We start from the raw sequence: 18,458 nt of genomic DNA on the forward strand, positions 1-18,458 counted from the left end.
CAAAGGTATTTAAGTGCATGAAAGGAAGTCTGGCGAGGATACCCCAGAATCACAAGGGGGTGTCAAAGAGAAGCGATAGTGAGAGATTCATGTGCGTACTCACAAGCACTCACACCTGAACTTTCTTACAATTTTACAGAGATTAGTTTCTGTAAGCACTGTTTTCTTGTGGGTGCCGCGATTCCTTATCAGCTTTCAGAGGGACACTGGGGAGTGTGGGGGTCTTGGTCGTGGCCAGCCTTAGAGACTTCCCGAGCCAGCCCCTCCCTGTCTGCTGGACACTTGACACCACTGCACCACACCTTCTCCCGAGCCAGGGCTTCTGTGTGCCAGAGAAGCCGGCACTCGAGACGGATGTCTCATCACTGTCCGCAGAGCTAACCTGCAGAGACCGTAATGGATTTATCTACTAGGACCCATACTACCCTAATGAATTCCTTCCAGGATTTTCATGAATTATGAAAATACTATCATCGTAGTTGATTCTGTTCCAAAGGGCTAATTAGTTTTTTAAGGAAGCAAATGAGTATAAGAGTGCTTTTTGATTTCAAATGTTACCATTTAACTACTTAGAAGAGCACTTAGTGTTTGAAAAGAGAAAAAAAAAGGGAAAAGTTCATGAATTAGTTCAACCAGTGTTTATTGATTATCTGCTCTATAGGAAGGCCCCCTAGTCCTGCCACACAGCTATGAGCACAGTAGATGGGGTTCCTGGCCTCACAAAGACTGTATGTGGGGTGGGGGAACCACTGTAAAATATGAAGTTGTAAACAGACAAACTTTCTAAATCTTGACAACAGTTAAAACTTTATCGAAAATAAGATGAAGTAACATGACACCGTGACCAGGGGTAGGGAGGGCCTCTTGTTTTTCTTCTGTCCTTTGGATTTGTGATGGGGATTGTTCCCACAGTGTCACCCATGCTAGGCACAAGCTCTACCACTGAGCAACACTCTCTTCCACGGCAAGGGTACTTTAGAGAAGTCATCTCTGAGAGAGTGGCACTTACTCTGAGATCTAAGAGAAAAATAATAGCCAAACCTGATGGTCTTGGAACTTGTAGGTGGTTGGTATGGTTATTTGCTCACCTGTCTGGGACAGGGTCTGGCAATGCTCCAAGCCTAGCCTAGAGCTCCTGGGATCAGGTCTCTGCCTTCCCTACATGGCCGGAGCTACAGGTCCAGCAGCAGAGCTGGTGTCTTATATGGCTATCTGAGCTTGTCTTGTTCAAAAGAAGAATGGAAAGCAATTATTTAGGACTCAGCCAATGAGGGAATCGTGGAGGATGAACGTCAGTGAGGGCATGTCATGAGAAACCCCTTAGAGCATGGTGAGGACTCTGACCTCATTCGTGACTGTTGGAGGCTCCCCGTAGGCAGATGACAGGTTAATTTTAACCTTTGAATAATTATCTTGCTTGCACCAATGCGCGGGTAGAGAGTGCAGACTCAGGGAGGCTGAGGAAGAGGCGTCTGCAGCTGAGAACACTGTGCCCAGTGTGGGGACACCCCCCACACACACACAGCTGAGACGGTGTGGGTTAGCAGCAGGCCCAGCAAGTGGAGGAAGTTGAGTGCTATGAGCACAGTTAGAGAAGAAAGCAGCCAGGAAAGCGTCTCACCGGCACAGTTATGAACAGTGCGACAACCAGAAATTTGATCATCGTGGAAATACTCTGGGGCTTGTAAGTGATTTGGAGATTGGGTGATTCTGGAACACCATTTGACTCCTCTCAATCGTGTGCTCTGTTTGCCCGCAGTAAGCAAAGGGCCAGTCCCTGCTCTGACTTTGGTGGGAGAACACTCCGGTCCAAGCTCTACACATTCCCATCTCAGTGGAGTTTGAGTGGTTGGATATAATAGGGATCATGTGGTTGGTTGAAAATAGGGATCATGTGGTTTATAGTCTGGAATAAAAAGCTGGGCAAGGTGGCATATGTTTATGCCATAACATCAGGGAAGCAGTGGCAGAAGAGTTGAGAGTTTGAGGCTGGTCTGGCCTATAATAGTGATTCCCTTTCCTAAAATAAATAAATAAATAAATAAATGAATGAATGAATGAATGAATGAACGAACGAATGAATGAATAAATGTATGTCCATAATACAGATGTATATGCCTTAGAAATTAGCTAAGTGCAACCTACTCCATCTCCAACATGAGCTGCACACCAACCTGGGGCTGTATCAAATGTGCCTTCTGCGTGTACAGGCCAGAAGCTGCACTTTCTAAGCTCGGGGTTGGTGGTGCTGCAGGCCTGGGGCCAGCCCAACACAGTGCAGGGCTTCCCGAAATCATGCTTTTTATCCCTTACGGCTACACGGCAAAGGCTCAGCCACACACACCCATGGCACTGGGCTTCGGCAGGCCTTTCCTTAGTTTGTCATAATAAATACACACTAAATGACAACTAAATTTTGGTTAAGTGAGCAACAGCATCAGACAATACATCCACCACTAGATAAAAGGAAGCCAGAGGAAACAGAAGAGAGATCCAGGGCTTGTCCAAAGGGCTGACTTTGGACTTTGGTTCCTCCCTCTCCCTGCTGGTCTTGGACAAGGCTCTGCCTGAGGGCCCTGGGTTGGATTTCTGTTTCTCGTGGGTAACTTGGGATCCATCACCCTCATGGTGCCCGTGAACTTCAACTTAGACGCCTGTGAGGTTGCTCTGCAGGGGTCATCCAGCATCACTACGGGCTGGTGCTAACGAGGACAGCTGCTTCCGTGGGCTTAATCCTGCTGGGGTTGTGAGCTTGGCGCAGAGATGTTGGAATTGACTGGGCAAGCTAAAGGAACTGAAATGTGCCTCCCTCTCCTCTCTACCTCAGCAATTGAGACACAGAGTACCAGCTCGGAGGAGCTCGTCCCGAGCCCACCATCTCCACTTCCTCCTCCTCGGGTGTACAAGCCTTGCTTCGTCTGCCAGGACAAGTCATCGGGGTACCACTATGGCGTCAGTGCCTGTGAGGGGTGCAAGGTGAGTACCGCCAGTGCTTCACCCCCTCATTTCCCCTTAACTCCCATGATGTGACCTCTTCCACTCCAGAAGCAGCTAGACTGATACCTGCAGCATCCCCTCCAGCTGGGACTGTAGCTTGGCTGCATCTCATGGTTTCTGTCATCTGCTTTCATTTCTTTAGTTTAAAGTTCAGAAATGTCTGTAAATGAGTGACTGAGGTCAAACAGTCCTGGGCCTTTAAAATGCCCCCCTCCCTGCCAAGTTCTTTCTTACTAAGAACATTTTGAAGGAGTCCTAAGCAGCATGGCCCTGTTTCTCTTGGGACATGCCATCTGGTGTCTTTGTAGTTGTATTTTATTTTTAAATATGACTGACAGTCCACTGAAACAACTTGCAGCGAGCCAAGGTTGAAATTGGGATTTATCTCCTGGCTGCCTCCTCAGCCCTGTGGCCTTTGAATTACACTTTGATTTTCAGCTTGTACAGACTTGCTACTGTAGATGCATTGTAAATTCAGCAGAGTTGGATTAAAGCTTCTGCCCACAGAACACTGGAGGCTGAACATGTGTCAGACAGGAGATGGCTGCTTTGAATCACGTTAGATAACCATTATCAAGGCCAAGAGGCATAACTGAGTGAAAGAGGGCTTTGTGATCTCAAGGAAGAAACCAAAAGTGACTCAGGGGCAGATGAGACGTATCCACAGAAATGTCTCCAAGGAACTGTTGTTTCGAGCCAGCTCTTCCCTAGATATAGAGCTTCTATTTAGTCGTCTCTATCTGGCTGTGCAGGTCTGGTGTTTTATATCTAGACTGAATGATTCATCCAGAGTGTTAGAGTGCGTGGATAACTTTACAGGCTCTCTGGCACTGGGCTTATCAGCATGAGCGGTTTCTATACGTGTTAGTCAGGCACTGTCGTGTGGCATGTCAGTGACGGCTTGATGTCTTCATACAACAGACCTTTCCACAGCTCACAGTTCTGTGAAAGAAGCAGGTATCCAGAGCAACATGCTGATAGCCAAACCAGTCAGGGGTCAGCCTAGCATCAACAGGTCAGAACATCCTTGATGGGAATAGCTCCAAGTAGCTGTCTCAAGAAGTGGCTATGGGGCCGGGGGCCATTGCCTTGTAGTCTATTTCCTTTGAGTATGAGTGACAGGCCCTCCTCTCCTCCTCGGTCCTCTGAGGGTGGGTGCTTAATGGCACAGAATGAACAAATGTATAAATGTCACTCAGTCCCACAAAGCAATGACAAGAGTTTCCCCTGTTTACCAATCGTTTTAAGAAACCTGATATTATTTTACAGTGTAATACCAGTTTGGGGAAATTCACTTAAGAGTCCTGCTCTCCCTGGGAATGTGAGAGTTACTTTCAAAGAACTCTCTTCCCTTCTGTCCCTGCCAAGGTGGCAGCCAGCACTGGCTAAAAACCTTACATTCATGCATCTGATTGCTAGTACTCACCCTTAGCTGAATACACTTAAACACACCCTAACATTTCAGAGGGCTTCGGTGGAATGCTGGTGCATTTTGTCCAGTTGATGCATAATATGAAAACAAATCAGTTTCTAAAGTTCATTTGGAAGATAAATGAAAAGAAACTTTTAATTATGTACTTATTGAGACAGGGTCTCACGTGTAGCCCAGGATAGCCTGGAACTCACAGCAATCCAGCTGCCTCAGTCTCCTGAGTGCCGGGATTACAGATATTAGCTACCCCATCATCAAAAGCATGCTTCTTGGTTTCCAAACAATTTTCATTATCTCAAACCCAGAAATCTGAAGAAGGTGTGGCAGCTTCCTGCTTGCATGATGGCCGGGAAGGACAGCACCAGGCTTGTCCTCCCTCAGGCAGATGCTGACCTGCAGAGTAAGCGGTTTCCTGTCCCCCAGCACAAACTGTTCTCATTAACCACTGCTCAGCTAATCCTCTGACCTCCTGTTTTACTGTGGGATTCTGACACTCGTTAGGAAAAAAACCAACAAAAATAAACTCACACCAGCACAAACAACCAATAAACGTGGTTAAGTGGATCCGAGTCTCAGGATGGGAAATCCTTTCATCAGAACCATGAACTAGACGAGATGGTGGAGTTCCCGGCATGTATGGAACTTGAATACTGGATGCTGGGGTGGCTGGGCACTGGCTGCCTTTCCCCTGGTGGTAGGGAAAACTTACTCTGCATTTGAGCTGGCTGAGAAAATAGTGTAGCAATCAAGAGAAGTGAAAACAATGAGAAACTAAAGCAGTAATGTACTCAGAAAAAAGAAATAAAATGTTTAAGTACAAAACAAACTCTTATTGGTTATTTAAAACACCAATATAGTCAGTGTCTAAAAAATAGAAAACAGCATAGTTCTTCCCCAGAGAAAAATTAGTTAAAATTCAGTGTTTATGTGCATTTATAGATTTTTATTACAAAAATAAATTATATTTTGATATAAAAATAAATATATAATGTTATAATGTATAGTCAATTTTAAATGGCTTTTTATATTTAATTATATTTTATGGTCAAAATTTACACAACTACACAGTTTCTGTGGTGATACAATTAACATAATTGCTGGTGGTTATATTATAAATTATCTAATTAGCCCTATTATATAATAAGGTATTTCTGATTTTTATCTTTTATAAATGGTACTTCATAGTCTTTGGTATACCTGTGGATAAATTAGTAACAACAGATGGTTAAGTCAGCGGCTTATATACTTAGAAGGGTGTGTAAGTGGGGTGTGGGCGGGAGGGGGTCACCGGGGATTGAACCTAGGGCCTTGTGCATACTGGACAAGCACTCTACCAGCTGACAAATTCCACTCCCCCTTGCTATGGCTGCCAAGGCTTTTGATAGAGACAGCCAATACTCTTATGCTGTTAAGTCTGTACGAAGGCGGTCATGTCAGACTCCCCCTATTGATGGTCAGGTGATGGACTCGTCACAACTTCTCCTTTGGAGCACCTCTGTTTAATTAGAGGGTTACAGGAAGTCATGTGCATGCACCACTTTGACTACCAGCAAAGGCACTATTGGCCCCTGGTTGATCTCGCTCTTCTCTGGAGAAGGGTCACTCACTATTCCAAGTGGGGAGCCTCTGCTCTGAAGTGGGAACCCCAAATAGAATCCAGAACATCTTCTCAAGAAGTAACAGAGGATGGGGATGTGGTTCAGCCAGGAGAGTGCAGTCCTGGATTTCTTCTCTAGCACTGTTTCAACTTGGCATTGTGGAACCTGCCTGTTCACTCAGGAGGTGGAGGCAGGAGGCTCAAAGTCAAAGTCCCCCTTGGCTACATAGAAAGTTCAAGTTCAGATTGAGATACTTGAGACCCTCTTCAAAATAAATAGATAAAAGAAGTGCCGGTAGTGGCATCTGCCTGTCATGACCATGATGACCTTACCATTATTGGGGGAAAAAAAAAAAACCCTCCATCTTCCAAGGGACCAGGTGGCAGTGACACATGATGATGGTCAGAACTTAATGAATGGGTGTGGTTCACCTCTGGGGACAGTCAGTGGCTGCTATGTTGACACAACATCACCATGGCAACAAAGCCACTAGACACACCCTTGGGATGGTCCCCTTTAGGGGACTTCCAGTTGAGTGACATGTTTTCCAGGGCACAAAGAGAACAAAATGTGAAAGTGTAGTTAGTCAAAGGTTTATCAATATAAAATCATAAAAGAATACTATAAACAAAATGACTATCCAGAGGTACTGAAGACTTCCTAGACTCAGCAAGTGGGAAGCTGGAGCAGGAGGATCATGAGTTCGAGGTCCGCCATGTGTGCCTAGTCATGCCCTGAGTCATATCTAACATATAGATGATTTATGCACAATTTTGGCCCGAGTCATGTCTTATACTCCCATTACTAGCCTTCTGAGTATAGTCTACAGCGTGAATTTCAGGAATCAAATCCCAACTAGGCTACTTCCAGCTTGATGGCCATGGACAAACACATACATTACATTTCCTGCTGTTTTCACACCTGGACAAATGAAATGGATGAATTATTTTTCTAGTCACTGTGATTGAAAACCTGACCAAGCAGGACTTGAAAGGCAGAGAGGTGTCTCTGCTTACCATTTGAGGGCACAATACATCTTTATGTGGTGGCAAGAGGCTGTTTGCTCACATCTCGGGAGGTCAGGAAGCAGAGAAAGGGACGTGCTGGCTCTCATCTGGCTTCTTCCATTCTCCTTATGACTGAGTCTGGATCCCAACACATGGAGCCACACTTTACAGGCAGGGCTTCCCTTGGCTAACCCTCTCTAGAATCACTATCAAGAACGAACGCACCCAAAGACATACTTCGTCAATGCCCTGGGTGTTTCTTAATCTAATCACAACTAACAATCAAAATTTTTCCATCATATAGAGACATGTAATCTTTCTCACAGTATTACTAGGAATGTGAAATCAGTTTCCATGCGCACAGCATGTGGAGTAGCACCTAGAACCTTGTAAGCACTATACATGCTTAATTCCTGTGTACTCAGCATGTGGAACAGTACCTGACACCTTCTAAGCACTGTGCACACTTAATTCCCATGTAGATGGCATATTGAATAAAACCTGGTATCTACTAAGCATCATTGCACACTTAATTTCTAGGTACATGCCATATACTATAGAAAATAGAATGCATAGCCTGGCACCAATGAAGCATCATCATACATACTTTATGTGTACACGGCATATTATATATATATAATACCTGGCTCCTACAAAGCCCCAGACATGTTTAGTTCCTGCTCGTCTTCTCATTAGCTTGAACAGAGCTACTACACATGGTGAGATGACTTCAGTTCCAGTGTGAGCACTCCACTGATAATGCTCGTTCAGCATTTCCTCGTTCCTCTTGACAAAAATAAGCACAGCTTATTTCCTTCAAGACCCAGGCAAAGACCCAATCCAAGCCCACCTGGGTTGCTGTAGACCAGGGGTGGTAAATTGTTCCAGTGGAGAGCCATATGGTAGGTATTTTAGGCTTTGAAGATGTCAGCCCTCTGTCAGAATGACTCAGTCCTGCTCCTCCAGCCAGCCACAGTAAGATGTGCCATAGAATGCAATGGCGCTGCACCAACTACTTTACTTATAAAACAAACAATGGCCCAGGCGTACTGAGCTGTAGTTCCCTGACCCCTGACACAGTACATGGTGACATGTCCCTTCTTACAGCCTAGAACGCAGAAGCTGGTGGCTCCAGGAGCTTGTTCTGGAGATAGCAGGTCAAACTGTCCCTGCTGCATGAAGGGCTGATGTCTATCTGTGTAGAGCTCTAGCGACTCACCTCACAGTGCCTACATTCTCGTCATCAGAGTCAGAGAAACCTGTGGTTTGCTTCTCTTTGAGTTCCTTCCAACATCACCTAGCAATCTGGTTGGAAAGGTCATGAGATCACACACCATCCACTGCCATATCCATGTTTCCCACTGCACAACCCAGTGCTTTGTGCCTTACTGGACAGTTATTACTGGTGCAGTTCTGGGAGGGTCTTAATCTGACGACCAGGCGAAGATCAGCTGTTCTATGGTGGCCCATGGCCCAGGCCCTGATGGATTGATGTACTTTTTCTGTTGCCATGTTGCACTGCCCATTAGGTTCAGCTGTGTTGCTCACAGTGGTGGGTGAGTTCTAACTAGAGATAAGGCAACCACGGAGAGACAAATGCTTTTCTTAATTTATTTTACTATAGGTAGTTTTCCATCTAGACCACCCATCAGCTCTGTCCTGCCAGCTGATCCCCAAATAACCACACAGAGACTTAATATTAATTATAAATGCTTGACCAATAGCTTAGGCTTGTTTTTAGCTAGCTCTTATAATTTAAATTGACCCATTTCTTTTAATCTATGTGCTGCCTTGAGGCTCATTTACCTCATGTACGTACTTCCCATCCTGCTCGCTCTGTGTCTTCTGGTGTCTCCCCCAACTCTGCTCTTCTTCTTCCCAGTGTCTTCTTAATCTGGTTCTCCAGCCTAACCTTATCCTGCCTGGCTATAGGCCAGCCAGTTTCTTTATTAAACCAATCACAATGGCATATACTCACACAGTGTAAAGGAATATTCCACATTTTACTTCTGCAATACAAGGCAAGTGCTTTACTGCTGAACTGCTTCCCTGGCTTTTTAACTTATCACGAGACTGGTTGCCAGTGTGCTTTTAAACTAACCAATCACTTAACTAAGCCTAAATCCAATGGCTGAAGAGCTGGCAGGGCCGCCCTGCACAAAGAAACAACAGCTATGCTGACGTGCACCTCCATTCTGCGTCCTGTCTTCTCTCGCTTCCTGGGCATGTCTCTCCCAATGACGGAACTCACCATCCATGCTTAGCCACACTTCCAACCCATTTCAGGGCCTGCAGACAGCAGGTAGGAGCGGCACACCGTGCCCAGTCCCGTATGCCCGAGGATAGAGTTGTGCAGGGAGCAGAAAACTGGCCACTGCCTAGGCCTCTGCTCCAGGAACCCACTGAGCCCCACAGCAGTTCTGCACACTGCTCAGATGAGGGGGCCGAGAGGTTAAGGACCGTGGTCAAGCGCACATAGCTGGTCTTTGTCAGCGCCGGGAAGGAAGTCTTGTCTCTCTTGTCGCACCCGCCACTGCCCTTAGCTGCAGCATACACAAGAAGGGAGGTAGCAGAAGTGTGTCATGTTCAAGATCCTCACTCCCTGGGCAACCACGTGAAAAACAACCATTTCTTAACATGCTGACAATTTTTAGAAAAAAAAAAAAAACCCAGGCATAGTGGCACACCTAGAATCTTAGTAGTCAGAACGCTAAGGAAGGAGGATCACCATGAATCCGAGGCCAGCCTGGGATACAGGTAAGACCCTGTCTCAAAAAAAAAAAAAAAAAAAAAAAACCTAAAAGAAGAAAAATAAGGAGTAGGAAGAAGAAAAGGAGGAGGGGGGAAGGAGGAGGGGGGGAAGGAAAAAAAGAAGAAGAAGAAGAAGTTCCAAGGAGGAGCATTCCCCTATAAATGACACCTGCAGACAGACCCATGTAGGCTTGGCACCCAGGGCTGTTCTGTCCTGTGCTCTCTCCCCGTTTTGTCCTGCGTGGGTTTTCACACATGAACCAGCTTCTAGGCCACCAGCAGTCCACAGCACAGAAACCCTGGACAAGGCCCCAGAAGCCTCAGTGGAATCTTTTCCACCAAGAGCCCTAAAGTCGTATTGGTGACCCTCTGTTTAAGGCAGACAGTAAGCCTTTAGACCTCAGCCACACACCCCAACCCTCCAAGCTGATTCTGTCCTTTTTCTCATCTGCATTTATTTATTTATTTATCTGTTTGTTTGATTGATTGATTTCCTTTATTGCATTTCTCATCTATATTGCCTCATCAGAGAGGAGCCTGGGTGTGCCTAGCAGAAGACTCAGTCACAAGGAGTTTGCACTCAGGAGATGGATGTGTGCTCATCACTGGGAGCTTCGTTAAGTACTTAAGTGTGCTTTGCAGTACTGTGCAGACATGGTCTTTTAGAATTGTGTTCTTGACTGGCACTGATAAACACTGAATTCTGCTTGGAGGATGTTTTTAGAGTTCATCACACTGATAGTTATTCCTGTGTGTGGCTTTGCTTCAGTATGGATACCCAAGAATCAGAGAACTTTACCAAAGGTGGTTGCATACACAGGGCCGAGTCTGTGCGCTATGCTAGGTCAGAAAGCCTGCCTTTATAAGTTTATCTAATTAGATGACAAATTGAACCTAATTATAGAGGGTGCTTGATACATTCAGGCAAACTTTTATAAAATTTTATAAACATCCTGAGAGACTTTAGAGACCAAAGTCCAGCTAATTTTCTTAGGAAGTTCTTCCTTCCATTTCAGAGACCTAAGCCAAAACCACAAGAGATATATTCTCTGACATTGTCTTTAAAAACAAACCCTTAGGAACTGGAAGCTGGAAGGGTGTACTTACAAGCACTCTGGGCTCTCGGTGTGGAAAGAGAGGTCTTAGCACAGGGACTCCACCTCCAAATCCAGGGACGTCGGACCCTGGGAGGGACAGGCTCCATCCTCCCGTCTGTGGCTGCTCGAATGTCTTCCTAATCTGAGAAATGCGCTTGGGTTGTGAAGGCAGAAAGTCTCTCCCCTTTCTGACATGAATAAGCAGGAACTGGGGGCTAAGCTCTAAGTTAAGCCGCAGCTCTGCATCTCCCTCCCGAGTTCCTGAAAATAGCCTGTCTTGGGGGTCTTAAAGGGGGTTTAAAGTTTGAGACCAGTGCTTTAAACGTTTACTTGTAATTTGAAAACAGTCAGGTCACTGACGTTGCTGTTGTTATGGTAAACAAACTAAAGATGGGTCTTTGGTGACTGGGAAAAAGGCCTGCCTTGTCACCCAGTAGAGGAAGAGTCCCAGTGTGTGTACTTATCCTGTCGCTCTGAACCCCCAGTGAAGTCTTCAAAACCTAGTGCAGGGAGACCTGGATCCATTTCTTTTTTAATTACCAAAACTCAGTACTTGATTTTCTGATTTAAATCAGAGTTGGCTGTCAATAAAATCAGCTGCTTTCTCAGAATTCCTACAGAACATTGTGTAGAAGGTGCAGTGGCTCTGTGTTTCAGGTAGATCAAATGAACTACCCGAGAAATTGCATTGGGGAGCTGGATCTGACACCTTCTTCTAATCTGTTTGGACACACACACACCCCTACACATAAATAAAAATAAAATCTTTTTAAGAATGTTGGTTTTCTTCGGAATGACAGTATACTTTTGAGCTTTCCTCCAAAGAGTGGTGAGTCAAGATAGTATTTTCTGGGTAAGAAAGGTACTTAGCCCTGTAGCTGGTGCTCTGGACACTTTTAGAAGCTGAGTCTCCTGGTCCTTTTCATTCTGGCTGTTTTACTGACCCCTGTCCATTCTCTTTCCTCATCCCTCAAGGACTCATATGAACGAGTAGAAGAGGCTCAGCCTCTGGGAAGGTCTTCCTATTTCTGCAGTTCTTCCCCACCCCCCATCTTGGGGCAGGGCTGAGACTTCCTGTTCAAGGTTGCTCCTGTTCCACTCTACACACAGAAACAATAGGCCGGCCTTATAGTTTCATAGCCTCTGTGTTTCTGCAAACTCCTGAGTAGAATGAAATTCACTTGGTTTATCTGACAAAAAAGAAATGTACTCTGGAATTTCCCTATGCCCCATGACAGCCTGAAGTATGTATGTGTCCCTGGTTGGAAAACTCTCTTTCATACACTGACTAGAAATTCAGGCTCAGTGTTGAGCTTGACCTGGGCTGGTCCATCAGTTTCATAGGATTCCAACCACCGGGATGTTGGAGAGAGCCAAATCAGGAAATTTCTTCTTAACCACTGGACTAGAAATAGCACACATCATTGGCTAGAACTGGTCACATGACCAAAGGAACTACGAAAGAGGATGGGAGGAGTAGTTTACTCATGTATCCAGGTCCAGCCTTCTTACTATGGAAAAGAATGAATGGCTATCCCAAGAGCTAATGGTTTCTAGCCTGGGTCTTTTGTTTTGATTGGCTCATTTTTTATAATATTAAAGAAGTAAGCAGAATGAGAGTTTTCCTCCTCTAAGTTATAGATGAGGAAACTAAGCTGATTAGACCATGTTCTGCCATGTGTGACCTTGACTTATCTGGAGCTCTTCTGAAATGTGTTCTGTAGAAACCTACTTGGATAGATTTCTGCCCTTAACCTTTTCCCTGAAACTTATTAAACTATGTTCTCAACCGCTGGTGACCCCAAACATCCCCATATGCCTAGTGTAATGCTTTGCCATTCTGACAGGGAGGGGAAACCTTACTCAGTGGAGCTGAACCTTTATGAAGAGTTAGATTCAAATCTCAGCCTAGGAGGTGAAACTCACCCTAGACAGCATGATCCCAGAACCCTCAGAACAAACTTTGGAGATTTTCAGATGGCTCTCATTAGGACACAGAAGCCAAGGTTTCCTCCAGTGTTCGTAGCAGGACACAGTTGCTTTTTGTTTTCATATTATGGCAAAAGCCTATGTCCTTGATTGACGATAAGAGCCCTGCTAGGCCAGCATAATGATCACATAATGGAAATCATACACCTTCTAGAGGTCGTTCTGTCATTGAGCATTACTGTCAAAAGCTTTACTTTGGGGCTGGAGTATGGCCTGTGCTTCTTGTGAGCTATGCCATTTGGCTGCTGTGGCTTTTGTTCCATATTTTTCCGCCCCAGAAAGAAGACTGGACATGCTGTGTGGATTAGCAACTCTGGAATGGGGAAGCGTTTGTTCCGTGGGCTCTAGAACTGGCCCTTGGATCAGGCCTAGAGAAGGGCTTAATGATGTGTGTTCCTCCTGCAAGCACAATGCGAGCATTGTCTAAGGCAAAGAGGAAAGCTGGGGTCTGGCAGGCCTGCCCCTATTAGAGCCTTATTCACATTGAAAAGATTCCATCGCTCTGCTACTAGCATCCTGCCCAGGCTTCTGGCACCAGTTCTGTGCCCAGCACTGTCCCCCGGGGCATTTTTATTTGGATCGGTTTTGTTTTATTTCTAAAGCAGACTGCATCAGTGTACAAGGTAAAGGTGTTTGTGTGAAGCTTGTCATCACCCCTGTCAACAGAGACAAGGTGGCCATCTTCCAGGGAGTCTGCTGTCTGTAACTGGTGTCAAAATGCAAGAAAGCAAATGGCCAAGTCTACTTCTCCAGTTGTTTTCTAAGGTTCCCACAGCAGCCCACTGACTACCCAGGCTTTCCTGCAGTGCTTAAGACACAAATCAGGGGGTTCAAAAAGTATTGAATAAAGAGAAACAAAATCTTCAGTCACCCTCTCAGCTCGGCTTCTATGAAAGCTGTTTCTTACTCTACTTAAAACAAAAATAATGTTCTATTGGAGAAAAGTGGACTGGAGTGTGTGAAGTGCACTTCTCAGAGTCATGCATACTGGAGAGCCCTGCTGGAAGTTAGCAATGGGAGAAGACTTGGGGTCTAGACAGGATTTTCATGGAGGAACAATGGCCAGATGGTGTTGATTTTTCTCCATGTATTCAAAGTGTTCTAAGTCACTACATGGCTGCTCATTTCACACGAGCCTGGAAAGTCCCCCAGATCATGGAAACCGCCACTGTTGCCCAAAGCTGGTAGCTCCTTTGCTGTCCTCAGGGAAGTATAAGCGGCAGGTTGGATCTCTGCTTGTGTCTGCCGGGATCATGGGTGATCTATGTCTAGGGACCTTGGGACTCTGGGTGCATTTCATGCCAAGCAATGCTTTGAAAGCTATTGCTCAGACCTCTGCAATGTCTCAGAAACACAAAGAGCTAGTTTCAGTATAGCAGCATTTGGAGGAGAGTCCTGGTCTTTGACATTTACACATTCCACAGGCATGTCCTGACACTGAGATGCTCCTTCAACTGGTCCCAACTCTGTTAGCCGGTTTATTGGGCCACACAGAATCTGCACAAGAACAATCAATGATGTAAGACAGCCAATGCAAGTCTCTCTTTCATCAAAGAATATAATTGGCTTAAAATATAAACCAATGTCTTTCCTTATAGCCACACACAAGATGTTTGCCATTGGAGAGTCCTCAGAATGGGTCACCAGGAATCTGGTGATTTAAGAACCATGAGAACCCTTTTTTAGTGTATCTAGGGAGTTCTTCCTTCCCTCCATCTTATCTGTTGTGACCCTGAGCCACAGAGAGAGCCTCCTGATTCTCTACTACTTAGTGTATTGGAAAGAGGAGACAGAGTGTGGGGGCAATGTTAGAGACATCCAAAGAGCTGATGCTCTCCTACGTACATGTCACAGATAAATAACCAACCATGAAAAGCGCTGGGAATCAATTATGTTTAAGTACACTGGTGTCATTTCACATTTTGGTAACTTACTGAATAATAAAGCTGAACTTCTACTAAGGACATATAAAAAGCTTTCAATAAAAAAGAAAAATAGGATTTAGCTGGATTTTGGGAACTTTTTGTCTTTGTAACTGTTGCTTCCTTCCCTCCAAGCCATTTGGGGAGCAGTCACATTCGTGTGGCTGTCTTTGACTCTGAGCTCGAGCAGAGACAGCCGTCTCTTCTCTTCAGAAGGCCTCCTGCCTCCTGCAGGAGATCCAATGAGATCTAAAGCAGCTCCGTGGTCACTCGCTTTCTGCAACACCTGCGCATTGCCACAGGTCCCCTCCAGCAGCAAGGATGTCCGTGAGTGGTTAAATGTGGCCGTGGCAGGCTCTGCTGCCTAGAGACCTTGTGATTGGTTAAACTTGTGGTGCTCATACTACTGGAATTGAGCCTGTGGTTGGTTGCTTGCCCTGGTGCTCAGGCTCCAGATGGAAGTGAAAACTGTGATTGGTTATTGTCTTAATCACAGCTTTCTAGCATTACAGTCAAGATTGTCACCCTCCTTTTGTGTTAAAATAAGGCTTAAGCTGCAGAAATATGGAAATGCAAAATCATAGTGTGTTGTTTGTTTTTTCCTTTTTATTCTTTTGGAGGGCCCACCACCCAGCTCCCAAATAATCACACACAGAGGCCTATTATTTCTTACAAATACCCGGCCTTAGCTTGGCTTGTTTCTAGCCAGCTTTCCTTAACTTAAATTATCCCATCTACCATTTGCCTCTGGGCTTTTCCCATTCTCTTACTTCTGTAAATCTTACTTTTACTCCATGGCTTGCTGTGTAGCGGAGTGGCTGGCCCCTGAGGTCCTCCTCCTCCGGCTACTCCTTTCTTTTCATTCCAGATTTCTCCTTCTATATATTCTCTTGGCCTGCCAGCCCTGCCTATCCTTGCTCCTGCCTTGCTATTGGCAGTTCTTTATTAGACCATCAGGTGTTTTAGACAGGCATAGTAACACAGTTTCACAGAGTTAAATAAATGCAACATAAACAAAAGTAACCTTAAAACAATATTCTACAACAGTGTCCTGAAGCATTGCATCTTGGATAGACACAGTCCTTCTCCATGTCACCTTCCTTCAAAGACCAGTCCTGGCACTGTGGAGTCACTGTCCCTGGCATCGAGGGGGATGCCTGCTGTTTGGCCCTGCTTATTTCCCAATGCTACCAACACTGTTACAGCAGCCATTCCAGAGGTCCCACATCACTCGGATGGAGAGGGGGAAGGTGAGCTTACTTTGCCTTCAGAAGAATGGGCCTGCCACTGTAAATGTGCAGAGAGCCATAGGGGTTGGTCCTTCTGTACAGTAGTACTCACTGATTCAGATTCAGGGGTGCTATATAAAACCTTTGAGGGCTGGAGAGAGAGCTCAGAAGAGCACCAACTGCTTCCAGAGTATCTGAATTCAATCCCCAGCACCTACATAGTGGTTCTCAGCTCTCGATAACCCCAATACCAGGGGTTCCAATGCCCTTTTCTGGCCTCTTCTGGCACTGGTCATGTAAGTGGTGCACAGACATACATGCAGGCAAAACACCCATACCCATAAAATAAAAGTACATTAAAAAACGAAAACGAAACAAAACAAAAAACCCTTTGGGACATTTTCCCTTAGTCCTGTCCTCTCTCTTACCATTCTTCTCTATAAACGTCTTCACAAGTTCCTGGGGCATAGCTCATGAGATAAACTTAGGGAAAACCGGTGTGTTGCACGCAAAATGATGATTGTAACATATCTCTGTAGTTCAGTCATTTCTTCTACCTCTCCGAGGGACTCCTCATGAATCTGAGAAACTATCCCAGTCTTTATGTGAGAACCCAGCCCCAGGTCTGCTATGCTCATCCATGTGACTGGCCTGGGGAGTCTTCATGGAAAGGGTGTGTACTCTACTGGCCTCCTCCTGGTGTGGCTGGGGTCCTAGTGTGGAACTTCTGGTGTGGCACTTACTGTTAAGTATTTTGTTGTCTCCTCAATTGCCATCTTGCTCTAGTGTATCGCCAGTAGGAACACCAGGACTGCCTTAGCCTCGTTCATCACCACTACCCTCTAAGTGCCTGTAGCAAAGCTTGGCAGGATGTGTCAGTAGATGTTTGTTGAATGAATCAATAATAGATAATATGCAAGAGAGGTGGAGGAAAACCATCAGGATTGCAGCACATTTGTTCAAGGTCCAGGTTACAGAGGACAAAGGCTAAGTAAGGGGCAGATAAATAGCAATGACCACATTGGCCAAGACTGTCAATAGAAAAGAAGAAGGACAATTTTTGTGGGTGTCCTTTACCATTCAGTGCTGGTTTTAGGGAGAACCCTCTGAGTACTCAGATGTTTCAGAAGCATACTTGATCTGCCTCATGGTCTCCTCCCACCCACTCATGGCCACACTGCTTTGGGGACCATGGCCTAAGACCAGCACATGGGTTCAGTTTGCCACTTGAGAAGAGATGGCTTATTGGTGTTTTACAAAGGTGATAATTTTAATTTTGTATGATAATTGAGCTCATTGACTATTAAGATCATTTCTCATGGGCAATTTGAACTGACCTTGAATATCTTTCCCCATTTCTCATGTATACCAGTGGATAACAAGTCGAGGCTCACTGAGGTGGGCAGAGGGTTGACAGGGTAGAGAGTTTCTTTTCATAGCTCTTCTGTAATGAGGGTTAAACAGATTCCTTTTTAGAGTTTATTCCTAAAATAAAGGCACGAAGTATGATTAAATGACTTTTAAGTCCTTCAGAGTGTCTTGGTTACCAATTCCATGTAACAAACTGCCCATCCTGAAGGTGTATAATAATACTTTCCCTCGTGTACTGTGTATTTCTAATTTCAAAGGCTGTGTCTGTCTCACAGTGTCTTGAGCTGCTGCTACTGAGCCAAAACAGCTGGAGTGACTTGTTGTCCTACAGGGTGGATCATGTGAAGATGCCTTCATTGAGGGCCTGGTAGAGAGGTTTCCCATGGAAGAGGTTCTCAGCTAGAGCTGTGATCAGAATGGCCATCAAGCACCTTCCCAGGTGTGGCATGGACTTGTTTACAAGATGGCAGCTCCAGAGTCAAAGCTGGGATGCAGAGGGCCACTTCAGTGGAAGTCATGTGTCCTTCTCTTTTGTAGCCTTGGGACTCTCACAGTGTACCTTTCGTCCACTTCAGCTGGTTAAAGCACTCACTAACCAACCCAGACTCTAAAAGGTGAGGCTGAGAGGCTGCTCTGACTGGGACAGCACCAGGGACACCGTGGTTTGTCAGTTTCGTTTGGTTTTACAGTTGCATGAACTGAATCCAGGAAATGTAGGTGGGAACTGATGCAGACTGAGGCCAGGGCTTCCTACCACTCACCTGAAAGACTCAGGGGGATAGTGCGGCAGATTTTTCTTCTTTCTTACAAGAGTTATCAGCTCTGAACATAAAGGAACAGAGTTCAGGGAAGAAATTGCTTCTTACAGGTTTAAAGAAAGGGGAGGTTCTATGCTGCTTGGCTGGTGAGTAGTCCACACAGCATGCTATTTTCAGACAGATGTTCGGGCAGCAAGGGGAGAAGAGGGGGGTTGAATTTTAAGGAAGAAAGGTGTGGCTTTGAAGATGTGGGGGAATGGGGAGCAGGGACCCAGTAGGTGCTCACCAGTAGGCCCCTTATAGTTTG

General features: G+C 45.4%; 1 protein-coding gene across 6 annotated transcripts in view; it reads left to right on the top strand.

The window, feature by feature from the left end:
- The window catches only part of Rarb (retinoic acid receptor beta), a 347,580-nt gene that overhangs the window by 226,515 nt on the left and 102,607 nt on the right, over positions 1-18,458 (top strand). For 5 of the 6 annotated variants that reach the window (XM_076544465.1, XM_076544464.1, XM_042284363.2 and 2 more), the window contains one exon: positions 2,828-2,976. In XM_076544465.1, the coding sequence (XP_076400580.1) occupies positions 2,828-2,976 (149 nt within the window). Of the gene's footprint in view, positions 1-1,489; positions 1,685-2,827; positions 2,977-18,458 lie in introns of those variants that run through there. The other variant, XM_076544467.1, reaches the window with a different exon arrangement.

This window comes from Peromyscus maniculatus, chromosome 9 (assembly GCF_049852395.1).
Source record: "Peromyscus maniculatus bairdii isolate BWxNUB_F1_BW_parent chromosome 9, HU_Pman_BW_mat_3.1, whole genome shotgun sequence".
Taxonomy (NCBI): Eukaryota; Metazoa; Chordata; class Mammalia; order Rodentia; family Cricetidae; genus Peromyscus; species Peromyscus maniculatus.